Source organism: Mauremys reevesii, linkage group 4, assembly GCF_016161935.1.
Source record: "Mauremys reevesii isolate NIE-2019 linkage group 4, ASM1616193v1, whole genome shotgun sequence".
Classification (NCBI taxonomy): domain Eukaryota; kingdom Metazoa; phylum Chordata; order Testudines; family Geoemydidae; genus Mauremys; species Mauremys reevesii.
The window spans coordinates 33,894,280-33,922,062 of NC_052626.1; the positions used below are offsets into that span (position 1 = coordinate 33,894,280).

Here is a 27,783-nt window from a genome sequence, read left to right on the forward strand (position 1 = left end):
GGGAAAGCCCCTGGCGGGCCGGTCCGATCCGGTCCAGTTTGTTTACCTGCTGCGTCTGCAGGTTCGGCTGATCGCGGCTCCCAGTGGCCGCGGTTCGCTGCTCCAGGCCAATGGGAGCTGCTGGAAGCAGCAGCCAGCACATCCCTCGGCCCGTGCTGCTTCCAGCAGCTCCCAGCTGAACCTGTGGACACAGCAGGTACACAAACCGGCCTGGCCCGCCAGGGGCTTTCCCTGCACAAGCGGCAGAACAAGTTTGGGAACCACTGATCTAAGGAAAACAAGAAAAATAATAGTGTAGTGAAATTCAGAAGAATGAGCAGGTGTCCATGTGTGATGATGCATTGAGGGGAATGAGGTGGGGGTATTGTTGCCAGTCAAATTCAGGTGCTGAAAGCATGGTACCAAGTTAGTGTTGGAGGGAGATGAGAGGTTCCCTACATTTGAGTAGCAGGTCCTGGCTGAGAGTAGCATTTGAGGTTGAGGAATGGTGTGGGAGAGTGCTTCTTGTTCTCCTTTTTCCTCTTGCAAAAAAGATGTGGGATGTGTGTGTGTGTTGCGGTCTATTTCCGGTTAGGATGATAGGAGATTCTAAAGGACAAATGAATCTTTGGTGTAACTCCATTGAAATCCTGGGATTAATTTTATTCTTGACCTACATTTTAAAGAGTTCTCTTTATTGTTTTTAAAATATTTAAACCACCAAATGACCAGTAATTTTCCAGGGATTTCTTCCAGTCCAATGATAAGTATCATGAGCTCCATTCAAGATTTACTCTGCTAGGTAATTAGCACCTCTCTGGAGTTAGCTTGGACACATAGACTGACTTGGGTTTAGGAGGAAGAAAAGCAGGGAAAACTTTTAGAGCAAAGAAAACCACATTAATAGGAAATAGGTTTTTGCCTGGGAAAATGTTCTTGTCTTGTCATGCCCATGCTGGATCCCATTCTCTCCTCCCACTCCCCAATATATACTTCACAACACCATAGTGCTGCTGCAGAAAGCTGGACACTAGTCATTTGTTAATGTCTCTCTACAGTAACTTTTGTGTCTTAAAGGGGTGTTGAGTTTTTGTGGTATCTGGCTGGCTGAGTCCCTGCTGACATGATTCCTTAGTTCTTGGTGGGATTTGACTGTGCTATTAGTTATATTAGGTTGCCTAGAACCTTAGATAGGAGGCTCTTTACTATTTTAAATCCAAATAAAATAACTCTAAATATGGTCTTTTCCCTTTGTTCTTTTTCAGGCCACCTCTCGACTTCTGGTGAATTATCCAGAGCCTTATCGCTCTCAGATCTTAGATTATCTGTTTATGGTAATAGTTCTATATCAGTAAGACAAATATCTCTAACCTCCTATAGAGTTTTAATATGTACTCTATATGTAATCAAATTGAAAATGGGACACCCCCGCTGCTCGCCTGAGGCATCCTCCTTGTCCCCCATCCCATGTGCGGCTGTCGCCTGTTGCAGGAACCCCGAGGAGGGTCCCCTCAGGAGTCTGTCACCTGTGGCTAAAACTTTGCAGGGGGCCCTTTGTTGCTGCTGTTGCCTGTGGCTGGAACTCTGCCAGGGCCCCACTGGCTGTCAGCTCCAGACTCCTGCAGACGCTGGGGCTGAAGCAGAGAATGTCAAGGAAGTCTCGGGAATTCACGGATTCCGTGACTCCCATGACCTCTGTGACATAAACATAGCCTTAATTATGGTTATTAATACAGTAACTTGAAGGTATGTCCTGTTTGTGTGGTGATAACTGTTTCTGGGACCTAAATTCTGTGGCTGAACAATCAACTCTTATTACTCCAAGGTGTAGTAGCTGCCAAGAATAAATCCTCTTGGTATGTTAAGAGGAAACAACTAATTATACTGAAATGACTAAACAATTTGAGGGTACTTCCTCTTGGTAATAACCATAATCTAGGCTAATCAACATCTTGTTGTTTCTGTAGGGAGTTTATTTAATTTTGGAAATAGCGATTACTGAGATTCCCTCTTTTTGCTATTCTGAAATAGCTAATGATTAAATATTTTGTGATATTGGGCTAGAACTGGAAGGTTGGGTTTTTTTCTAGTTTAAAGGTGGATAAAGTGAAGGGTTGAGGTGGTCATAACTATTGTGGGTAGTAAATTCTGAAGGCAATATTGAATCGGAGTGCAAAAGTATGTATACTTCATGACTTCTGAAAATTACTGTATATTTTAGTTGGAAATTGAAGAGTATCCTTGCTCTCTAGCTTGCTAAGATTGTTCCATTTCAATAGAATTAATATCCTAAAGTTTGCCTAGGATGCAAGTTCAATTAGTTATGGTTCTGAATTCTTTAGATAATCCAGTAAAACACTTTTATACCAGTAAAGCTGTCCATTTAGAGGTCTGTACCACTAGTGGTGAGCTTGAGCCAGTTCGCACGAACGGGTTGTTAAATTTAGCAGCCCTTTTAGAACTGGTTGTTCCAGGACAACTGGTTCTATAAGGGCTTTATTTAACAGAAGCTCCGGCCCAAGCTCACTTCCCCCTCCTCTCCTGCTCCGCCCCCCTTCTCCTCCCCCTCCCCTGCTTCCCACGAATCAGATGTTCGCGGGAAGCCTGAACAAGCGGCAGGCAGGCAGGTAAGCTGGGGCGCGGGGGGGAGGGGAGGTGCAGCTGGCTCAGCGGCTTCCTCCACCACAGCTCCTGGTCCCGGAGCGCGGCTCCCTCCAGCCTGGCACCCCCCGGCCGAGCGCCCCCAGCCCGGTCCCGGCCCCTGCCGAGCACCCCCAGCTTCAGCTCCAGCCTGGCCCCCGCGGTGCTGGTGCTAGTTCCGGCCCCTGCGGTTGTGGCTCCAGCCCGGCTCGGGCCCCGCAGCGCTGGCGCTGGTCCTGGCGCTGTGGCTCCGGCCGGTCCCGGGCGCCAGTGCTGGCTCCAGCCCAGCTGGTCCCGGGCGCCGGTGCTGGGGCTGGTCCCGGGCGCCGGTGCTGGGCCTGGCCCCGCAGTTGTGGCTCCGGTGCTGGTCCCGGGCGCCAGCTCTGGCCCAGCCAGTCCCGGGCACCAGTGCTGGCTCTTGCCCGGCCGGTCCTGGGTGCCGGTGCTGGGCCCCTGCGGTTGCGGCTCCAGCCCGGCCCCCGCGGCGCTGGCACCAGTGCTGGCTCCAGCCCGGCCGGTGCCGGTGCTGGGCCCAGCCCTGCGGTTGTGACTTGGGCCCCGCAGCGCCGGTGCTGGTCCTGGCCCCCGCGGTTGCGGCTCAGGCCCAGCTCGGGCCCCGCAGCGCCAGTGCCAGTGCTGGTCCTGGTGCCGCAGCTCCGGCCCAGCCCAGCTCGAGCCCCACGGCGCCAGTGCTGGTGCTGGTCCCGGCGAAGCGGATCCACGTAGCGCTGTAAGAGAGCAGGGAGGGGGTGTTGGAAGAGGGCAGGGGAGTTTGGAGGGTCGTGGGGGGGGTGGTGGCTAGGGGTGGGGCGGTCAGAGGACAGGGAGCAGGGGGATTGAATGGGGGCAAGGGTCCTGGGGAGGCAGTCAGGAAGGAGCAGGGGTTGGATGGGGTGGCAGGGGGCAGTCAGGGACAGGGAGAAGGGGTGGTTGGATGGGGCAGGGGTTTCAGGGGGCAATCAGGAATGAGAGGAGGGGTTGGATGGGGCAGCAGGGGGTGGTCAGGGAAGGGGGGTAGATGGGGCAGGGGTCCCGGGGGGACATCAAAGAACGCGGGGGGTTGGATTGGGTAGGAGGCCTGGGGGGAGGGGCGGCCACAACCCCCTCGTGGGGTGAGGAGGAGGGAACCTGTTGTTAATATTTTGGCAGCTCATCACTGTGTCTGCATTGATATAGTTAGTGCAGTACCAAAACCGAGAGGGCAACATACCACTTTCAAATAGCTGTTCCCTTGGCTTCAGCCCTGTAGAGCATAGTTTCTGTGTTAGAGAGAGAGAAATAGCTATGGAGATTTTTGATGGGGAACAGGAAAGAGACATGATGTAGCTGCTTTGCCTTCTGTGTACTCAGTTATCTGGAAAATGGTCCTTTTTGCCCTTTTTACACTGAATTTGGGAATGTAGCATATGACCTCTTATATGTAGAAATTACTTTACCCACTACAGAAATTAATCAGTTATGGTTCTGAATTGTTGAGATAAATGAATAAAAGCACCTTTATGCCAGTAAAACTGTCCATTTAGAAGGCTGTATCACTTTAACTATATCAGTGTCTAAACCAGGGGTCTGAAACACGCTGGCTGCATGTAGAGTTATTTCCTGCAGCCCGCCATAGCTCCCTTGAAAAGGTGTCAGTGATGCGGCCCGCAGGCCAATGTACTAGTCCTCGTGTGGCCCTCGTGGTGATTTGAGTTTGAGATCCCCAGTCTAAATTGATATAATTACATCTGTACCAACCCTCAAACTTGCAAACCTTTTTAGTTTTTTGAAGGAACATGGTCATTTTGAAATCTAGGCAACTTAAAATACCGGTAGTATTGTCCTACATCAGCCTCTGGACCCACCATAAACATTTTTTGGCTTTACCTTGACATCTTCCTATTTTGTTAGCTTTGCTGTGCTAAAGATCCCAAACAGAGAAACACACTTATAACTACAAAAGGGACTGTGAAACTAACTAGAAACCAAGTACTCTCAATTGCACAAAATAAACTGTAAAAAGAGGAATAGCTTTTCCCTCTAATCTTTCAGTTGCATTAATCGTAGGTGATTGTAATAATAATGGGTAAAATATTCAGATAGACATGTGATGAGGTTGATGGTGATGCACTTTTTAGTTGGACATTCTTCTGCTTATAGTGGGAATCTATATTCATAGAATTTTTTTCTCTTTTTTTAAAGCCAAATTTTGGTGCCTCTTTGCATATTCTGAAAGTAGAGATTGGTGGTGATGGACAGTCAACAGGTATGAATTCTTGGGGGACTGGGCTTACTGTTTTTATGCAGATCATTCTTCTCTTCAAATGGTGTGGTGATGCAATAGATGAAATACTACCAGTTTAGTGATAAACATTGTGATAAACATTTCACCTCATTTGAAATAGCAAGGCTCTATATGATACACTTGGAACTGTACTACCATGTCTAAAAATGTTTGCTGCTAGCAGGGTTCTAGTACCATTTCTTGAATTGGTGTGGGAAGGGTCTTTTTTTACATGAGAACTGTGGTACAGACTGTTACTTAGTATGGGTATGTCTATACTACCCGCCGGATTGGCGGGCAGCAATTGATCCAGCGGGGATCAATTTATCGCGTCTAGACTAGATGCGATAAATCGATCCCCAAGTGCTGTCCCGTCGACTCCTGTACTCTACCGCTGCGAGAGGCGCAGGCAGAGTCGACAGGGGAGTGGCAGCAGGCGACTCACTGCAGTGAAGACACCGTGGTGAGTAGGTCTAAGTACGTCAACTTCAGCTACATTATTCATGTAGCTGAAGTTGCGTAACTTAGATCGATTTCCCTTCCTCTAGTGTAGACCAGGGTGGAGAAACCCCACAGTAATACTAGTCCAAATCTTATATGAAAGGGAACTTTTCATTATTATGAGATAGTATAGTTTGAACTGAACTCTTGGTTTCATAACAAGTTTCCTCCTTTTCTCTCCCCATGTGTTTCTCTTGCCCCCAGGAAGCAAGCATGCAGTAATCTGTGCCACGCTGCCTGTTGTTTCTCAGTTCAGGGTTCTTGCATGATGGTGAAAATATTTTTTTTTCTCCTTCTGATGCTATCGTGATAATGTTCATGCAGTGATTCCTCAGCCCAAAATAATATTGAAGATAGACTTAGCGTCACAGTAATTGGGGATATAAAAGATCTACTGCAGTGGTCCCCAACCTTTACGTCTGGCGGGCGCCAGACGAAGGACCATGGTGGCGGTGGAGCATCTGCCGAAATGCTGCCCAATTTCTGCGGCATTTCGGTGGCGACGCCTCTCGATGACGTTGCTTGTCGGCGGCAAGTGGCGTCATCGAGAGGCGTCGCCGCCGAAATGCCACAGAAATTTGGCAGCATTTCGGCAGATGCTCCACCGCTGGCCAGGACGTGGGCTCATTTAGATGCCCCCATGGGCACAGCATTGGGGACCCCGATCTACTGGATCATTAGATCAATCCTTCTGCAAGTCTCTGCATAGTCTCTTTGACAGAAAACATATTCATGTTAATCTGATACTGTACTTGATCATGGTCAACAGGCATAGGCTATGTCTCTACTTATGTGGCATGTAGAATACAGACACTGCATGTCAATAGCAGTGTAGATAGTGAACTGCGGCTTTGTAGAGTATTGCATTACACAACTGAACCCTCAGGGTATATAGCCTACACGCTCAAACTCTGCTTCCCATATCAACACTACTATTTTTAGTGGTGTAGTGTCTTGCTGCCTCCCCGCTGCCTGAGTCTTTCCCTGTCATAGTTAAAGTCTCTGGCAGGGGAAAATTGTGGGGAAATGATATGGCAGCTCCCCCCTGCTGGAGCATTTCCTCACTGGCAGTGAAAGCTTCTGGCAGCAGTTAGCTGCCAGAGTCTTTTCCTGCTGCTGGAGTCTTTTGCTGCCATGTGTAGCTACACGCCGCAGTGACAAGTGTGGACACAGCCTGCCTTTCAGTGCAGTGTGTAGCTACGCGTGTAGTGCCTATACTCTACATCAGTGGTTCTCAAACTAGGGCTGCCACTTGTTCAGGGAAAGCCCCGGTGGGCCGGGCCGGTTTGTTTACCTGCTGCGGCCGCAGGTTCGGCCGATCACGGCTCCCACTGGCTGTGGTTTGTCACTCCAGGCCAATGGGGACTGCAGGAAGCAGCGCGGGCTGAGGGAGTTTGAGAACCACTGCTCTATATGCCACTGTAAGTGTAGCCACAGAATAACATCTGCACTGCAATCAAAGGTGTAATTGCAACATGCAGACGTACTTGACTAGCTTTAATTTAGCTATCATAAGTACCAATAGCAGTGCAGCTGCTACAGCATGGACTGTAGAAGCCCACCCAGGACTCTGGGTACTTACTTAAGCAGCTAGCCCATGGTGTCTGTGGCTTCACAGCTATCGGTACATGCACTAAATAGATTAAAGCTAGCATGTGCTGCAATCACACCTCCACTTGCAGAGGTGATGTACTCTAAGAGGGAGGGATGGCTAGTCTTTCATGTTGGCTTCCATTGTTCACTTTGCTTTCAAATTTACTTCAAAGAATGCATGAACTGTGCTTGCAGATGTGCCTAGATATTATGGTGATGAGCAATACACCTCTCCCCCGATATAACGCTGTCCTCGGGAGCCAAAAAATCTTACCGCGTTATAGGTGAAACCGTGTTATATTGAACTTGCTTTGATCCACTGGAGTGCACAGCCCCACCCCCCAGAGCACTGCTTTAGCGTGTTATATCTGAATTTGTGTTCTATCGGGTTGCGTTATATCGGGGTAGAGGTGTATTTAAAAAAAACCCTAAGATACATAGGAATTTTGTCATGACACAGAAAACAATTAGTGAGATATCTTTGTTGTTTCCTCTGTAGATGGTACTGAACCCTCCCACATGCACTATGAAAATGATGAGAATTATTTCCGGGGCTATGAGTGGTGGCTAATGAAAGAAGCTAAAAAAAGGAATCCCAACATTAAATTGATTGGTAAGGACTTGGGTTTTCTCAATGTTCTGTCATCCTGTTTTCAAACATGATTTCATATCTGACTCATTCTTAATTGGCTCGTTAGCTTTAATGAAACAAAGTATTCTTTGTCACATTAGCCAGTGTACAGTCAGAGTTCCTTCAATTTGCCTTCCCTCTCCTTTTAAATAATATTATTGTGTGAATTTTGTAAGGTTTTATTGTGACAACGCCTTGTGTTTGGTGTGTGGGTTTTTTTTTTCTCCCTCTTCTCCCCAGTGTTGGTGATATTTATCTTTGGCCTAAATCACTAAATTAAAACAGTCAATATGAGAGTGTCACACTGTGAGAGCCAACGGCTAGAGACAATAAATTCAAGACTAAGAATCCCCCACATTATGCATGCTTATTCTTTCTTTTTCCCAGATACCCTTTTTAGAAGGAATCTTTTCTAATCCTACACACAATAAACTAACTTTTCATATCTTCCAGGACTCGATTTCCTTCTATCAAATACTTTAAAAATCTAGCTCAAGCAAATGTCCTTTGACTTCTCATTTTCATCTCAAATGGGTAGACAAGTTCTGTGAGGCCTTCACTATTCTGTTCAATTCAAGTCAGAGCCCTGTGTCTCCAGCTGTGGAATCTACCTGTTGCCACTGAAATGTGTTCCAAAACAGAAGTTGACATTTAAACTAAAAAATGGTTTCTGTTCTTTTATGGCTGCAAAGAAAATGTTCCAAACCTGAACTGAATGTAAACCAGTGCAGTGATTTGAAGTGGGTGTCTGAGTTACCAAGCTCATATGTAATTCCATAATTCCAAACCCACCTCCCATGTGCCAAATGACCCCAGAATTCCTTACTCCATTGCCAAAACCTCCGGCTTCCCCTCTGACACATCTTTAATCCAGTTATATGATGTTAATTCTTAGTCAGTCTATGGCAACTTGAAAATGGGAGACTTAGAGGCAGAGTAAATTAAATTGAATTTAATATCAAAATAATGAAAAAACCCTATATTTGTATATGAAAATTAATAATAAAATTAGGTAAAAAGCTTCATTGACAAATTTACTGCAGGTTGCTGTGGATTTTCTAATCTACTTCATCAAAGCGCCTTAACTACAGAATCTTCCTGGAGGGCTGATAGCCCCACCTTGCCATTGCGCCACTATTATGCTCGCACCAAAGTTACCCCTAAAGCGTACAGGAGCAGCTGGAGGAGGAGCTCTCTTCCTCCTCACCAAGGTCCCGTGTCTGCAGGGTCGGCAGAGCTGTCCCCCATCCCTCGTAATGAATCCCTAGCTTTACCAAACAAATCACTTGGATCCCCAGGGGTTCGTTATAGCGAGGGTGTACTGTGATTTATGTCTGCACTATTTATTTATTCAGTTTATACAGTTTGCCTGTTCGATAAACTCAGAATGAACATTCGTATTGCAAAATAAGTGTTGCTGAAATAAGATTGCATACACATACACATAGGAAACTCTCTCCTAGCACAGGTTTACAGCAAGTCTGTTGTCTTTAAGTGTTAACATGTTTGCTATTTTAATCTTCTTAATGGCTGAAATCATTCTGAGTTCTTGCAAACCAATCTCTATGCTGTCTCCCTCCTATCTGATCACTGATTTACTGTCACACCTGTTCTGATACCTTGCTTTCGTGCATTTCTTCACCTGTGTAAATGACCACACTGCCTTCTCTGCCCCCTGAACCATTTGCACTGTCTCAGTTCTGACTGAAAAAGTTGCCTATGTCATGAATTATGCTGTTTTGTAATTTAGTGTTGCTTAATAGTTTATAGTCGGGAATATTTGGAGAGAACCATCTTTATATATTAAGAATGAGTGAATGATGGAGCTCTTTCTCCCATAGGGAAATTTAACGGTGCATCACTGCAAGGGGCATGAACTAGATTACTGTGGGAGTGCCTAGAGCCTCCAAACGAGGATCAGAAATCTGTTGTGTTGTATAAACATAGAGTACAAGACAGTCCCTGTCCTGAAAAGCCCACAGAAACTTTGGAAGCAGAATTTTTAAATTTTTTTAAAATAATTGTTAAAAAGGAAACACACCAGTTATGGTACAAGAATTAAAATCGGACTAAATCCTGCTTGCCTTACCTGAGAGATCAGTGCCATTCACTGTAGTGGGCTAAAAGCCTATGGTGAGCAGGATCAGACTCTTGTGTTTAGATATAACAGAATGTATTGCTTGATCCTGCAGTTCAAGAATAGTGGGTTTATTTATTTTTTTTTTTTTACTAGATGTAACTCATCATTTGAGCCAGTCAGGTGTGAGATGTTGGGTAGATCATTGTCATTGCCAAAAGATAGATTCTTAGGTGGAAAGATTTCACTAAGGATGTACAGCTTGTGCTAGATTCTCAGCTAGTGTAAATGAAGCATAATTTCATTGAAGTCAATGGAACTACATTGATTTGCAGTGAGGATCTTTCCTTAAATCTTTCAGTTAATATAGGCGGTGGCTTGCTCTTGTTTCTTACTGATGTATGCAGTGCACCTAATTAACTGTCCTTCTCTTTTGATTTTTCTCTTTGTAGGGTTACCTTGGGCATTTCCTGGATGGATAGGGAGGGGTCAGAACTGGCCCTATAATCATCCGGATGTCACTGCTTACTATATTGTTTCCTGGATTCTAGGTGCCAAGCAGTATCACAATTTGGACATTGATTATATTGGGGTCAGTAAAGTACACATCTCAAATTTCTGTTTGTTGTCTGTTTCATAATTGTTCTTTGTTAGTCCCTGATTTTGATTCCCCTCTCCCATCTCCCAGTTACTCTGCGGCAGCCAGTTAACAAATCATTCCATATCCAGAGCCTTATGTTTGCCTCTGGTTTCTGGTGGAGCAGGCAAAATCACATGAGCTGGCTTTGTTTTGCTATTCTTAGTGGATGCAATACTGATTTTCAACATTTGAGGGTTCCATACTCTAAACTGCATAAAATGAATGTCTGACTTTGTCTTGTTCAGGTTGAAGTTCGTAGATAGTAACTCAAAACGTATTAAGTGAGGTTTGAAAACTTTCCAAACCTAGGTTATATAACCTATATCAGGGATCGGCAACCTTTGGCACATGGCTTACCCTGGTGGGCCGGGCCAGTCTGTTTACCTGCCGCATCCTCAGGTTCGGCCGATCATGGCTCCCACTGGCTATGGTTCACTGTCCGAGGCCAATGGGGGTGGCGGGAAGTGGCGTCCAGCACATCCCTTGGTCTGCTCTGTTTCCCGCAGCCCCCATTGGCCTGGAGCGGCAAACTGCGGCCAGTGGGAGCCACGATCGGCCAAACCTGCAGACATGGCAGGTAAACAAACTGGCCTGGCCTGCCAGGGTGCTTACCTTGGCGAGCTGCGTGCTAAAGGTTGCCGATCCCTGACCTATATAATGCAGTGATGTGCAGACAATATTTTGCAAAGGAGCAACTGTTAACATACAAGTTCCCCCTTAGCTTGTGATAAACTAAGTGATCCTGAGGTGCATGTGTTTGTAAGAGAGTAGAGGGACTGTGCTGTTTATTTTCTCATTTAAACAGATTCTTTCTTATAGCTAGAATGAAGGAAAGTGGCAGATCCCCTGAGATCTGGGGACTTTGCCTCTGATTTCAGGGAATTTCACCCACATGTTACAGGACTGAACTTAGTCCATTGACTATTTTGAAGCTCTAGCAGTGTGCTCAACTTGTTAAATATGAAGGGGTGGAAACCTAGTTTGGAATTCTGAAACTGTGGTCCATGGACCCCAGAGTTCACACACACCTTTCAGCAGCACAGAGAATGTGCTATCTGATTTGTTCGCCTCTGCTGGAGGCTATTTCCACCCCTGGATATTGTTAAGTCCTTCTGCCTGTGTAGATTTTTATATCTCCCATGTTCAGTAAATGAGGACAATACTTCTGAAGAGCAGTTTTATTTCTGTTTTGCCTTAGGAATATTTACTTCCCTGAGAATAGGATGGAGCTCTTGGTGTCTAAATGTTCCATAATTATTTGAATTATGCTGTGTTTGGCTTCAGCATTATATATTGTACAGTAAACAATGTTTGACCTTTATAAAGTTGGTAGAAATATTTCTAAGTGGAAGCTTCATTTTTGTAAATCATATGCTCTTGGTGATATTTTGTGTGGTAGAACCCTGTGGTCATGGTGTCTTTAAAAATGGGGAAATAGCGAAGACTGTATTGAGCAAGAGAAAATTATTGCCAGTAAGCTGTTTAACGGTTTCATAGCCACCTCTTCTTCCCTTTAGTCTTGCAGCACATGTGGTACAGATTAGATACCATCAATTGTTGTCTTAATATATATGATGAACTTCAGAAGCCTTTTCAATATATGTGTTTTGATGGGACTTCTGAAATCAGTCCAGTAACGTTAGAACATGCAAGTTTAAACCTGCAGTCATAGACTTGTGTAAATGTAGAAACCTACTAATAGGCAAGTTATTCCTTTTCAGAAGGAAGATAGGTAGTTCTGTCTAGGGGCCTTTGAACTTTATTTAAAGCTGCCGCCTTTAGAGCCAATAACAAAAACAAGTGGAGTTGCTCTCTCCTTACACAAGAATCTGAAGCCACAGAATTCAGTTACAATAGTGGCTGTATAATTTTACAGATTAAAACTTTCCTTTTTTGTATTGATGTCATTAATTGTATTATTCAGACTAATACATTTATTTTTTAAATTGCTTTTTATGTTCTGTTCTATAGATATGGAATGAGAGGTCATTTAGTAGCAAATATATCAAGGTATGTAATGATTTTATCTCTTTCTCATATTTTATGTACAGTGCTACTATATTTTATCAGTATGTGTACATGACTTTTGAAACTTAGAAATAAAGTGTTTTTGGCAGTTGTATGTAGGTTGATCAACTCTTCTGAATTTGACTGAGTTAGGGTCCAATTCTGCAAGTAGAGCCCTGCATGGGACTATTTTTTAATCTCACTCCTGCCCTGCCCTGCCCTGCAATACCCACTCCCACCTGCTCCTGCATTGTTTCTTGTTTATCCTATTCCCACTTGTAGAAACCTTAGATCCCACAAATCCTGCAAGAGACAGATTCCCTCATGTTACACTTAAAAAAACCCCAAAACCCCCATGGTTGGTTTTATATATAAATGGAATTTGGACACAATTTTTATCACTAAAGGAATAAAACAAATCTTGCTTAAACCATGTAAAAATACTTTCTCTCCTGTTAGAAAGAGAGTTGATGTCTATTATATCTCTCACTTAAATATAAGTACACCTCTACCTTGATATAACGCGGTCCACGTTATAGGTGAGACCATTTTATATCAAACTTGCTTTGGCCCCCCAATTCCTTGTTCCCTGACTGCCCCCTCCAAAGACCCCCATCCCTAATTACCTCAAGGACCCCACCCAAATCCCCTGTCCCATGACTGCTCCGACCCCTATCCATCCTCCCCCTTCCCCTGACAGGCACTCACCGGCAGTGGTGGGAAGCAGAGCAGCCTGGCTGGCCCAGCCCACTCCACTCCACCACCTCCCAGCCATGGCTCTCCGCTTCCCGCTGCCGGTGAGTGCAGGGAGGTTGGGGAAAGGATGCCCCCACCCCCGCACTCACCAGCGGTGGGAAGTGGAGCGACATGGCCCCAGCCCACTCCGCTTTCCATGCCCCGGCCCCAGCTGTTGCTGGCGGGCAGCTGGGGAAAGATCCTGCACTCACCTGCGTGGCGGGGAGTGGAGCTGGCTGGGGTTGGGCTGCTCTGCTTCCCGCTACCGGTTAGTGCGGGGAGGTTGGGGAAAGGACGCCCTCCACACTCACCTGCAGCGGGAAGCGGAGCGACACGGCCCCAGCCCGCTCCACTCTGCCACCTTCCAGCCGCGATGCTCCGCTTCCTGCCACAGGTGAGTACGGGGAGGTTGGGGAAATGACGCCCCCCCATACTCACCTGCGGCGGGAAGTGGAGCGCTGCGGAGTAGAGCGGGCTGGGGCTGGGCTGCTCCGCTTCTGCCACTGCTGATGAGTGTGGGGGGATCCCTTCCTCCCCTAAGTCCCCTCCCCGAGCGACAAGGCCAGGGCGAGGGAAGCAGAGCGGGCTGCTCCTGGCCCCCCTGGTAATCCCCCGGGCCACTCTGGGACTGCAGGGCCCCCAAAAGTGCCCTCCCACAGCTCCTGCCCCCCAGACCCGGGGAGGGAGCCCCTGACCACTCCCGAGACCCTCTGCCCCTTATTGAACCCCTCAGCCCCGGCCTGGCCCGGCACCCTTAACACGCTGCTCTGAACAGCGTGTCAGAGCTTTACCGCCTTGTATGCGAACCCGCCTTATATCAGATCGCATTATATCGGGGTAGGGGTGTATTAAAACCTTTTATTTAAAAAAAATTGCTTTACATTGCTGAAATTCTATTTATGACAAACTGACAAGAGATTTAGTGTTTTTTCTGAAAATTACTGCAGTCTGTTTCCCGCCCCCCCCCAATCCCACGCACGACAAAGTACATTTTTCCTGCTCCCACTATTATGGCAGTGGGTCCTGCAGGATCCCAGTCGTGGTGCAGGACTCTGCCTGTGAATACATTGCCCACTGAACTCCCTTTGTCGCCCATAGTGGTTCCAGGCGTGAAGTGCCTTCAGGGTCAGATCCTTCTCTTCAAATTTAATTGTCTGAAATAAAATTGCTTTGAAGTCAGGATGGTATCACCTTAAATTGTGGATGGTAATGCTCTCATGTGAGGAAGTTACATATGGAACTCTCATCCCTAATGGAAATTCCAGTAGACACCATTAGGATCCTTCAGGGTGGTCACTATTGATTTCTATTGGCTGCTACCGAAGGGTCTGTGACCCAGTAGACATGTTGCATTGCTCTAAAACTGAGTTGCCAACTGGAACCAGTTGAAAATCTACAGAACTTCCACTGGGAATGATAACATAATCCTTTATCTTACCACCATAGAACTCATGCTACCAATTATAAGTTCTTACTGAAACGCAGAGTATATGTTTAATTCTATTTGTCATGGTTGAAGTGGAAGTTTTCTCACAAATACCAGTGATGCCTAATCACGGGAACTACATTGCCACTTTCAAAGCTAAATTCTGTAAGAGGCCAAGCTTCTTCAACACCCATTAAAATAAAGGGAAGTTAAAGTAGCTCAGCCCTTCACATGACAAGGCGACTCAAAACCAAAAACACTTACCCTTGACAGAAGATGTGCAGTAGGGCATGTAACATTAAAGTGGAATTTTATTAAGGCAGATAAACGGTTTCTACCTTAAATGCAATTCTCTTTTGTTGCATCTTAATCTTTAGGAAATAAAATTAATTTTTCTCTCCAATACTGGATTGGACTATCTATGGAGTGACATTGAATTTCCCACAGACTTGAACAAGGATTGAATCCCAGACTAGATTACTCTATTAATTATAGAACTGCTATAGATCTTTGTTTGCCATAGAGTTTGTATAGTTTTTTCTACACATTATATTAGAACTGAGTCAAGCCAATAGTTCTAATATAATTATTGGTTAATCTTAATATTGTTGGGTTTCATTCACTATATTGGGCCAGAACAATTGGATAGATAATTTTAAAAATCCCCCACAGTTTCTATAATAGTTATTTTTTTGACTTCCAGATGTCTTAAGAAATTTGCCTGTGTTCATAAAGTTAACACTTTTTTCTCTGTGTTCTTCGTGTTCACTTTCTTCTGTTATACAGAAAACATTCTCTTTTTCACGTTCCGCCTTTGCTTGCCATACAATTTTAAATCCAAGCAAAGCTAACCTGGCACTTCAGCAATAAAGGCCTCTATTCAGCAGTACAGACTTGCAGTCTTGAGGCAGTTTTCTGGGAAAAGCTTTGTGGCCAATTGAATTGTTTGACTTTTAACTTGGCCCAACTACATGTGAGTTCTTCTGAAACTAGATTTTGTTTATCCCATACATCTATTATTAGAAAAATGCTGTCGGTTTACTCTGAAACCACAGAGTATTTTAGTTAACTAAGTCTAAACTTGGCCCCACTAATAGGATAGATTACTTTAGTCAACATCTCTCTCCTTAAAAAGGAAACTATCTGCTCTTTGCTCAGGAACTGGAGTTGGCTTAAATAGAGCACTGCTCACTCTTGACAACAAAGGGCATGATCCTGCGAGGTGATGAGTGCCATCTACTGCCATTTAATTTAATAGGAGTTGAGGATACTGAACACCTGTTGGGATTAAGTCCTTCGGCACAGTGTCATCCATGGAGGAGGAGGAGGAGGGTTTTTTATTGTACCATATACTAGCCTTACATTTGCAGCTCCTCATTGGTTAGTGGATAGGCTCTGATTGGATAAAGCATTCCGTAGACAAATGTGTCTTGTCCCTATATGCTGGATTTTGCCTGATCTGCCAGGAGAAGAGAGGATTTTGTCTCTACTTCCAAGTGGGTATCTAACGCTTATGAAGAGGACATAATCCTACCATGTGCCAGAATAAACTAATGCAGCTGCAGTTTAGATCTGTCACTGTTTTAGTAGCTTGGCTTCCTAGACCCTCCAGATTTTGGACAGGATTCTGCCAGCCTTGGTCACCTTGAATAGCACCTGACTCAAAATAGTCCTATTAAAGTCCTAAAAGTAAATAAGGTTGGCAGAATCCCCATGATATGCAGTTGGTATTATCCCTTAAGCCAGTTGTCCTCAACCTGTTTATCATTGTGGGCTGCCGGTTGAGAACCATGGCATCCCCCACCCTAAAACTGCCTACAGTCCCCTTTGCCCAGCGCCCTTGTCTAAAGCAGGGCCAGGAGTGGAGCTCTGAGCGTGGGCTGAACAGCTGGACCCCGTCGCCAAAACGTGGGGCCAGGTCCCGTGGCCAGCCAGGAGCGGAGTGCCCAGGAGGTCAGCAGCCAAGACCCAAGAAGGGGGCCCAGGAAAGGAACCCCACCTAAAACCTGGGGTAAACCTCTAGCTCCCAGAGGCCCCTCAAACCTATCCACAGACCCACTCTCCTGCCCCCTGCCCCACTGCGGCACTCACTAGCCTCCTGCTGGCAGGAGCGCTGGTGCAGGCTGCAAGAACCTGTCTCCCCCCTAAGCAAGACCTGCCGGACCAGAGCAGCAAATTTTGAATTTTTTTTAGCGCACAGCTGGACTTCAGCTGTGGGCTAATTGGGCTGCATGCAGCCCATGGGTGATGCGTTGAGAACCACTGCCTTAAACCATAAGCCTTCTTAAGGACCACCTCTATAGTAGGTGGGATTAGCCTGGGAGAACAGCAGAGCAGCATTCCCTTTGAAATCTGTATGTACTCTCTCTGAAGTCATTCCTTTTCACAATAGCATGTGCTCAGGCAGAAACAGGAAAACCCATATAACATGGAAAATAAAGTAGGTAAAGGTAACTGACAGCCAAAAATAGGTCAGATGTTCTGCTTGATTGGAAAAGCCCGTGGAACTGAACCCTCAGTAGAGATGGTTTGCCAAGCGGAACAGTGTTTTTATTTTCACAGAAATCTACCTTGCCTGATCACTTAGCAACATTAATTTGTCCTCCGATTCTTTCAGGCATTTTCTTGGCTGTGTGTGCAATTTGTTGGCAGTGACTCTCCACCTACTTACAAGCTGAGTCCCACTTATTGCTACCTGGGGGCTTCCTCACCCTATTCAGTTGGTTTGCCTTAAGCCATTGACCTGGAGGGATACTGAGTGTGTGGGGCAACTGTGGAACAATGACAATGACATTGCATTCCTTCCTTCTAGCTTTGGAAAAAAGCTGCTGAATTGGGAGTAGATTTTTTCTGAGTGATAAGCAAAAAATTAGCTCTAGGAGTTCAGCTGCTTATCACTCAAGAAATCTGCTCCCTCTGTTCAGTGTGGCGTTGCACCTGTCTTACAATACTTCTGTTTGCTTGTCAGCCATTTAAAAAATATTTCATTGTCATCATGCTAGCCATAACAGGGAATTTGAAAGTCTGTTAGTATAAATTTAAATTCTCTATGATCCTGCTAAGTGTGTTTTGAAATATTCATCTTCCCTCCTTAGTTTGTTACTGCTTCTTATATCTTTAAGTAGAAAACAAAAGTAAAGGGGCAGGACACTAACTCATATATTAAAAAAAATTTTTTTTAGAGGTTTAACAAACTCTGGGATAAGTAGTTACAAAAAACAGGATTACTGACATATTTTCTGTAAGGAATATATGATATTCACACATGGTGATATCATGTGATATGTTATATTTATCATGCTACTCGTTTTGCCCACCATTCTGTGTCCCTGATACTTATTCTGATGTTTCAAATCAGCTTCTTCGAACTTTAAATTTACACTCGCAGCATCTACATGGGGAAGTTACAGCACAGGTTGGTGTGCACTTCTATTCACATCCCCCTGAGTCTGAACTTCTGGGCATTGTAGACATGTCCTTAAATCAGCTATCATATTTAAAAGTCCAGTTGTCACAGAAATAGTGTTCTTCTGGCTTCACTCCCTTCCTCCTGCTGAAAATAATTACACCGCTGAATTGGTAATATTCCATCCTTGCTGAATTAAGAGGTTTGTGATCTGGTATCTTGCACTAACACTTCAGGGTTAGAAATGGAAGTGCTGTACCATTTATTAGAGAAGATTCCTAGTGCTTATGCTAGCCCATGAAAGACCTGACATCTGACTTTTAAATGTGCAATGTTATATGTAGTCATTTTCTGTTTCAGCTGTGCAGAGCTCAGAAGGAATGCAGTTACTAATGGAGTCTGGATTTACATTTGGAGGGATTAAAAACATCCCAATTTTCAAAACATTTTTTTCCTATAACATGTGTAGCACATTCAGAATAGGTGTCTGTGTGATATGCTGTTAAAGATTTTTATCAAGGTGAATTTGGAGTGACCTCTCTTATGGCTTTTGCTCTTGTGAGTAATGCAGCCTCACCTGATTCATGCAGATAAAACCTGTATCACACTATATTCCATGTACTCCACACGTATTAGCCAGGAAAAACTATTATTTTTTTTCTTATCTAAAACTGAGTACACCTTATCAACAACTTCTGTAAGCTGAGGAATGAATAATTCTAATTAGGAGTGTAAACTGTAGAATCAGGTTTCTGGCATGAAAACTCCTGATTACAAGTTCAAAATATGCTTTTGGAAAATGTTTTCTACCCTTGAGGATAAGTCCTATTTTCCATTAAATTCTGTAACTTTTTTCTTGCTTTTTAACCATCTCAGACAATGTTATAAGACTTGTATCCCTGCTATAGAACTATATAGTATGGTTCAAACCACCTAGAAAAAAGGATTTATTACTTTGTTAAATTCTAGAAGTTACCCTAAAAACCTATGTAGAACCCTGTTGGCATCACCCCTATTAAATTGCATAGGACTTTTCCATAGGGGTAATATTCACTGAAAACTCTTTCAAGGCCTGATCCTGCACCCTTTAAAGTCAATGGGAGTTTTGACATTGACTTCAATGAATGCTGTCGTACTCACTGTGGTCTCAATTCTGCAATGTTCAAGAATGATTGACTGGCAGGTTTACGAATGGTCTTTGGTTTGTCACCTTAGAAATGCCAAACAGACACTGGTAGACGAAGGTGCTGGAACTAAAGATTGTGGGGGGTGCTGCTGCACCCCCTGACTTGAAGTGGTTTCCATTATATACAGCAAGATATATGCTTTGGCACACGGACCATCAGGGAAATCCACTGGCAGGCTGGCACAGTTTGTTTACCTGCAGCATCTGCAGGTTCGGCCAATCGCAGCTCCCACTGGCCACGGTTCGCTGTTCCAGGCCAATGTGGGAAGTGGTGTGGGCCGAGTAATGTGCTGGCCACCGCTTCCCGCAGTCCCTATTGGCCTGAAATGGCAAACCACGCCCAGTGGGAGCTGCGATTGGGTGAACCTGCAGACGCTGCAGGTAAACAAACCATCCCGGCCTGCCAGTGGATTTTCCTGATGGGCTGCTTGCCAAAGGTTGCCATCCCTGATATACAGGGTTCAGAGTTTGGTTCAATGGCTCTCAGCACCCCCAATATAAAAATTGTTCTGGCACCCCTGCTGCTAGAGCACCCACCTTGCATTCCTGATCATGTGGAAAATACATGACATGTATGAACTCATAATTGTGCTCTTGCCTGTTGAAACACTTACTGGATACATATTATTGCTTTTGGTCTAATATCATCCTTTGTGTTTGAAACCTTGGTTAGATACAGTGCAGATCAGTTTGATTAGAATTGCTTAATGTTTCATTATGCTCAGTTTTTAGCATGTGAAGTTAGATTAGGTTAATCTAATTGAATTACTTCCCTATGTTTAGAAAAGGAGACAGACCCAGAATTTTAGGAAGATTTACTTTGGAATCACTGGCAGAAAGTTATTCTACAGTTGTGTGAATATGTTTTAGTGAAGGTCACCTGTTCTGTAAACATTGGTCATCCATAATACTGTTCCAAGCTATTGAATGAGTCATGATCTTTCTCACTGACGGACTAGTTACTGATAGTTTTTATATTTTAGGGCTAGTTGCTTATCAGCTATTTGTATTTTTAGGCTTGGACTTGTTTTGCTGTGTAATCCCAGGAATATTGCAGCTTCTTCTGGGGATAAAGAAGAAATATTCCCACATACTACTGTTTTACTCCAGTTACTCTCCACTTTACCTGTCCATAAGATTTTGCAAGAAATTTTTAAAAGAGTTTATATAAACTAATCTTCAAGTGAGCAGAAGGAGTCTCCCTTGAACTGGTATATGTACTCTTTCTATAGTACACCTCCATGCCACCTGAGAATGAGGGCACATCTCAGTCCTAAACCTTGTGTTACTAGGCTACTGGGTCAGATCCATAGCTTTTCTAAACCAAAAAAAATAAGTTGTTCAGTTTCTGGCTGAATTGGTAGAACCAAAAGGGAGGATAATTCCACTGTACGATCTTGGTTTAACTGCCACTGGAATATGGTTTGTGGCACATTCTGGGCATCTCGTTACCAGAAGTCTAGTGACAAACTGAAGAGGGTTTGGAGATGAGCATCAAAAAGTATTAAGATACTGGAGGGATGTTATTTCTATAACATTATTTCTGCTAGCAACTGCAGATAAATGATTGGCAAAGGATCCTGCCCAGAGTACTTTATAGTCTAGCTGAAGGCTTGAGGAGATGTGAAAAAAGACCAAGCTACTACAAAGTATCCAAACCCTTAAAATATTGGTAGATATTAGTATGTTTAAACACTGAGGAGAGAATGGCAGATTACTTAAGTAGGTAACAGAGGATATAAATCATTGGGAATAATGGACTAAAATTTGTAGAGAATGTAGGCTAAATATTGGGGAAAAACTAATTGATGTGTCTTTTTATTCTGTAGAATAATTTCCTAAAGGAAGTGGTAGAAGTACCAACTCTTGAAACATAGTGCACTAGAAAGTGTTCTGTAGGTAGTAATCCTACACTTGTAGGAAGACTAAATGACAGTACAAATCTTTTCCATTTCTAAATTTCAGACTCTGTTTCCTTTGTCCAGACCCCAGAATAAGGGCATGAACAGCTTTCATTTCCACAGTTGTTATGGTGTTTCCAGCTCTAAACTTGATTGTATTGAGTCAGCATACTAACTGCCATGGATATTTGAATTTATCTAAAGAGTCAGTGAATGCAGTCGGTTAATCATACAATGAAGGATCACTGGGCATAGCATACATATTCAGGTGTGTGTGTATGTATGTGTGTGTAGATATAGATATAGTACAAGACATTGAGGAGACTTTACTACTGGAGAAGCATCCATTTGGAGTAATGGTTGTCTGAACTTTGAAGGTAACGATTATGTTGTTGTTCACATGTAATTTCCCCTTTTATATGAGAGCCACCTATTGTTGATACATCTTACTTGGAAAGGAATAATCCCAATATCTTATTCTACAGTGTATATAATTACAGTAATCTTTCAGATTTATATTGTCATGATAGCTGGTTGATGAAAGCTATACTTCAAGTGTATTATCTCTTAATAAGATACTTTGCCATACTTTGGACAGAGTGGGTTTAAAGAACCTTGGTATCATCGCTGCAGATGCAGATTGGGACATTTCAAGTGACATGATAAGTGATCCCTATCTTGATGATGCTGTTCAGATAGTAGGGTAAGTGTGGGAGCAAAAGGGAACTTTAGAGAATGTTGGGGGCTAGCTAACAATCTCCCCGTACCTCTGAAAAGTCTGAATTTGGAGTTTGGGATCCATTCCAGATTAAGTTGAATTTGTAATTTTACTTTGTGCTTTGCTAGTCGTACAGCATTCCTTTGATTATCTTCTCACAAGAGGCTGAGCCTTACTTATTTCATGCCATGCTTTGACACTTTGCTCAAATCCCTCAAGTGTGCATAAAAATCAGTGATTTAAAAAAAATCAGATTTTTTTTTTAAATTTTAATTTGACATTTTTGCTTTTGTTTAAATTATTTTTTCTTTTAAAAATAAACCTGTTTAAAATTAAATCTGAATTTAATACAAAATATGTTAAGACCTAAACCAGTGGTTCTCAACCTAATTATCATTGTGGGCTGCATCCAGTACTAGCTATATGGCCCTGAGGATGTCATGGGCTGCGGCTCTGTGCTGATCAGGCCGCAAGCAGCCCACAGTTTGAGAACCACTCGCCTAAACTTTATCTTAATTTAGTTGTAAATGTGAAACATTTTTTGATGAGAGAAGTTTATGTACCCAAAACATTTAAGGTTGTTTTGTTTAATAAAAATAATGGATGTGCTACTTTGGGTGTTTGTTTAAATTTGTTTACCATCCTAATGCAGCTTGACACAAATCATGAGTAAAAAGTTAATTATCCAATAAATAACAATATATCATTCACCATTTTCTAACCTAATAAATATATACAATTAATAAAGAATCTGAAAATATTAAACTATAGAATTGCTTAAATATACATAAGCAGCAAAGAATCCTGTGGCACCTTATAGACTAACAGAAGTTTTGCAGCATGAGCTTTCGTGGGTGAATACCCACTTCTTCGGATAAGTAGCAAAAATGTGTCAAGTCTAGTGTAAATGCTGTATTTACTTGTAAATCAACATATTTTAATGGTTATATTAACCAATGAGTGCACCTTTTTTTTTTTAAGAAAATAACTGAAGTATGAATGAAAAAGTTGATTAAAATTGATTTAAACTGAGGCTTTCCAGTTGGTGATTTAAATTGCTGATTTAAATGGCCTTGATTTAAATCAATCCGCCCTGCTCCTTACTTGCTGCTTGCTTCTGTCAGCTAGCTTGACACCATTCCATTTTTCCTGTTTTCTTGCTGATCTTTGCTTCCTCAACTACTAAATTTCACTAATGCATTTGAAAGGCCTATGATATGTGCACAATGCGAATAAACTTGATCAAGACTTGTTTGCATATAATACACTCTCCTGACCTTCTACTGTTGTCACTCTCTTGTCCTTCCCACACCCCTTTTTGTTTCTCATCCCTTGCTGATCTGTGTCTAGGTAAGCTTACCATGACAGGGCTATCTTTCTGGTTTTTAGTGTGCTATGCACATTCTTTAGGATTTAGGGGTAACTCTGTTCTTAATTCTTATAACATACTTGTACAGTACAGGAGTTACAATTTATAATGCACCATTATAATAGGAGATCCTAGTAATCAAAACTGAGATATTAGCACTGTTGGGAAGAAAAGCTTTGTTTTTAGACATGTGCTAGATAGGGACACAGTTTGTGGTATAGATGTTACAGAAATAGCATTCACACTTAGCTTGTAGAAGGAAAAGGAGAGAACCTCAATGCTATCGTTGTGGGTGAGCATTTTTTTAAAGCAGGATTTTATAAAGAAAGTAACATTCCGACATGTTGAGCTTCTGAATGTTAACTATCCGGGAGATGGTGCTTTTAAAAATGTAATCTGAGAATATTCAACATAATATTAACATGGAGTTAGTTGTTGCATAGGAAACTTTTGTCCTCATAACTTGTATAGTGTAGGTAAATCTAAAGCACTGTGACTTGCAAACGATATTTTTTTACTTTTAGATGTGACTTTGTTATGCAACTTTCTGGATTAACACATTTGGAAACTGAAGTCCTCTGTATATCAACAAGATAAGCAGAGACCATACAAGTTTTAGACTATGACCCACCAATAGGCCTAACTTCTGATTGAGGCTATATGGAGAGTAGTTCTGTCTTACGTTTATTAAATCTTTGGCCTCTGTTTGACACTGTCAACAAGAGTGCCAGTAGTGGTGGGTTTTTATGTCCTACAGTCTTCTCAGTGTCTTGTCTTTCAGCTAATCTCTACATCTTTCCCCATGTCCAGTCTCTCTAGCCAAATCTGCTTCATTCTCTGCATTTCTATATTCTGTCCCCTAAAATCCTTATTATTCCTTAGCCATCTTTCACCTTCTGTAATCTCCTCCTCTGACCAGCCCTGTTATACAGCCACTTTTCCATGCTGAAATGGAATAATGGGATCAGGTCTATATCCTGTCTTATGTAGGAGGACAGACTAGATGCTTAGAAAGATCACCTCTGGCTTTTAAAATCTATGAAATAATTGTCCTTTCCAATGCTATGTTTGCTTTGTGAGTTCCTTCACTGCCCTCGCTCACACTTGAATCAAGCATCTTGTACTTTCCTTCAGGATCCTGTATGAGTCCATTCTGCCTACAGTACCTCTCATGTCTCATTCTCAGACCCACACTCTCTTTTTCTGCTAAGTTCCCCCCTCCCCTCCACCAGTGCAAGAAGCTGAAGCATATTAGTGTTAGGTTATGTGATGAGGGGTGTCTCTGTCTTTCTCTACTCTTGTTGAATGCTAGTGTGGGGATTGAAGTTTAGGACTTTATAGTTGCCATTTAGGTCCCAATGTTATTGAGCTGTTGCCACTCCATAAATACCAACTTTATCCTTTGGTTGGAGTGTTTTCTTGATGCACGTAAGTGCAGAATGATGTGACCTATAGTTTTGTCTCCACTTCATACCTTAGATGTTCTGCAGAGCTATCCATCTCTAACAGCACATTAAGTCTTTTCTCTTTGGAAAACTTTTATTTGTTGAGATGCTTAGTTTTATATCCAAATTTATAATCTCCACAAAAATCAAAGGTACTGTTTTTTCAGCTGTCTCTTACAACATGTCTCATGTTTCAGGCTCAATTTTTTTGCCATGCTTTCCAAAGGGCAAACTCACTCAACAGGAAGCCTCTGCTTCATATGCTAATAACACAAATATAAAACATTGAGGGCATTATAGGATGTCTCTTCTGATTCTTATTCTATCAGTAGATAGGGTGAGAATAACAAATGTAGATAAACTTAATTGTGTATTTCTGTAACTAAGAGTTAATTTTAAATGTTGCCCATTGGCCAGTGTGAATATGTATGAGGATATGAAAACTTTTTCGATGACAAGTAATAGCTCTCTTGTCTCCAATCTGATTTTTAAAAAGTGTTGGCTCAAATTATGGTCTGTGATGATCATGCTCTTTCGAAATCCATGCACAATTAAGCCTGTCTCTTAGAAGTCAATGGCAACACCCCATGGCCCTTGGTGTTCTGTAGGGTAGATAATGATGCTTCAGTTTCTGTTCTTCTCTCAGAAGACACAAGTCACCCAATAATCATGGTATGATCTGTCATCAGTGAGGAAAAAAGTTGCTGTTGAGGAGAGATTTTATCTATGATCATAGTAACTTGGTTTGTTAATGATAATAGTCCTTCACTGAATATAGTTTGCAATTTAATGGGAACCAAGAGTCTTTGAGAATGACTCATAATTGAATGGCCCACCTGGAAACAAGGGAAGCTCTGACTTCTGCTTGTATGAGGTGATGGTATATCCAAGATAGTACTTCTTAATAATGATCTCAAAGGCCATGCCTAGTCTGAAGATGTCTAGCTAATTGCTGCCTTCCTTCCTGTGAGGTAGACAGCTATTACTATCCCTGCTACAGTAGGAGAAACTCAGACAGAAGTGAAATGACTTGCCCAGGATCACGTGCTGAATCATTGACAGAGCTGGGATAGAACAATTAATTCATGTTTTCTTTTCTGCACCATGCAGCCTTTCCTGTAAATCAGAATTTTCATGTTTGCATAGCTCAAAGAGAACAGAGGGTAGACAGTTCAATCTGGGTTTATTTATATTTTATGTTGAGACATAAAATCCAAGTTTGAAGGAAGCCAATTCAGGAGATTGTAGTGTTCAACATTCTACTTTGCTAGTTTTGTGATGTGCATGAGAAGCAATGATATCACATTAAGGCTGCGAAAAGAAGAACTGAACAGTCAGGAAATCTTTAACTGATATTATCTGCTGTGACCTCTATCCTGTGGTATACTGGTTCAGATTCTGATCTTTACAAAGAAGTAACTGAGCTGTCTTTGGCCCTTTGCGTGTAGCATTTTCTATTCCTGTTTTTCTTGTCAAACTTCAGTCCTGTCATGATAATTAATATGTAGCACAAAATAGATGCTATGCACAGTGGGCGAACTAATGTTGCAGGAGAAACCTCTGCTTTTAGATTTTCCCTTATTTGGCGTTTTTGTTTTCTTGACTCTAATATGATGTTAATGGTATTTTGAAGGCAGCAAGTCTTGCGTGTGTATCATGTAAACAATAGAATGTCCTGGAAAGTGCTTACTCTTAGCCATCTAAATATGACTTTAACAAATATAGTATTGTCTGAAAGCAGCTTGCTTTGTTTCTGAAACAAAAACTTCCGTAAGAGTAATTCCTCCCATACCCCCAACGTGGACTGTAAACCTTATCTATGTTCCGTAGCTTCAGTTTTAAATTGAAACAGTCAGGTGGAGATGCAGTTGTTCTTCATTGTGTTTTTATTATGAAATATTTGCTTTATGTTCAGAAATGTTGTATATACCTTTTGGATCAGACTTGTCCATGTTTTTCTGTATGTATTTCTTGTAACTTCACACCCAGACTATCAAACTACTGACATTTTGTAAGTCGCTGATCTGCAAATAGCTTGTCTTTCATGAAATGTAGTTGGCTTTGCCTTGTCTAACTTTTTCTTACATACATGCAGAGTGTAGATAATGAGAATCAAATGTTTTTCATTTTCCCTACCTCCCTTATGTACTGTACAGTCTGGGACTAACTGAACTTTGGAGCTTGACAGAAAATATTAGAAGGACATTTTGTCCATTTTGATCACCAGATTATGGTTGACACTTTTTGCTGAGTATACTCTTGACATAACTGTTCTGTATTGAGGTGTAAGAGGAAGATAATTTTTTTAAAATTGTAAAATGTTCATTTGATAACCAAGGAAAACTGCTTTCTGTTCCAAACCTAGATTTGTGCCAGTTTGACACTTTTTTTTCTCTCCTTCCACTTAAAAAAGCTATTAAGGTACACCTTGGATAAACGAGGTCTGCAGCGGGTGAAAATCATAGCCAGTGATAACATGTGGGAGCCAATTTCCTTTTTCATGATGGTCGACTCTGAGCTCCATAAAATGGTCGATATCATAGGGTAGGTCATGCTTTTTTAATGAAGCTGCTTTCTTAGTAGCCTGCTCTGATCATGTATTTCCACTGGTTACTCATATATAACTTGAGGTAGCGTTTGCTGGGAGCTTTGGCTTTGCTAAGCGCTCACCAAAGGTTTGATACCTTAACCTTTCTTGCTAAATAATGTACTTTGTCAGGTGTAGGGAGGCGATCATTAGAGCTTTGTGTTCTGGCCTGGTTCCTTTCAAATTCCACCTGAGTTTTCACCTGAGCGGACTTAGCCTTAAAATCTGCTGACAGTTGCTTGCCCAATCAGTTCAGTCATAGACCCAGGCCCCCTCTCTGGCCAGCCCTGCCTATTTTGGGGGATGCTTGGAACTCCTACAGTTGTGCACAGAACATGCTTTGATGCTGCCCTCTTGCAAATATTCTGCTATGGCTGGTTTTCCCCTAGGGTCTACATTGGCAAGAACTGTCATAGACCATAGGGTGAATTGAACCTTATGACTTCATCTGTGATTCAACTAGCAATGCTTGATTCAATTAATCTGAGTCTCGTTACTGGTTTAGGTTAGGAAGGCAGGGTTTGCTCATGTGGAGTCTGATATGACCTTCGGACGGGAGGACATGTTTTTCTAGTTGAGTTTCAATGGACACCAGTGTGTTGTCTCAGAAGCAGAAAATTAAAATTAACTACAGACCTGTATTGATTCTCCAACACTGGCAATTTTAAAATCAAGATAC

General features: G+C 42.7%; 1 protein-coding gene across 23 annotated transcripts in view; it reads left to right on the top strand.

The window, feature by feature from the left end:
• The window catches only part of GALC (galactosylceramidase), a 110,811-nt gene that overhangs the window by 788 nt on the left and 82,240 nt on the right, over positions 1 to 27,783 (top strand). For all 23 annotated transcript variants that reach the window (XM_039535512.1, XM_039535513.1, XM_039535519.1 and 20 more), the window contains exons 2-7: positions 1,245 to 1,313; positions 4,801 to 4,864; positions 7,476 to 7,589; positions 10,137 to 10,276; positions 12,296 to 12,334; positions 26,931 to 27,061. In XM_039535512.1, coding sequence (XP_039391446.1) covers positions 1,245 to 1,313; positions 4,801 to 4,864; positions 7,476 to 7,589; positions 10,137 to 10,276; positions 12,296 to 12,334; positions 26,931 to 27,061 — 557 coding nt within the window. The remainder of the gene's footprint in view (positions 1 to 1,244; positions 1,314 to 4,800; positions 4,865 to 7,475; positions 7,590 to 10,136; positions 10,277 to 12,295; positions 12,335 to 26,930; positions 27,062 to 27,783) is intronic.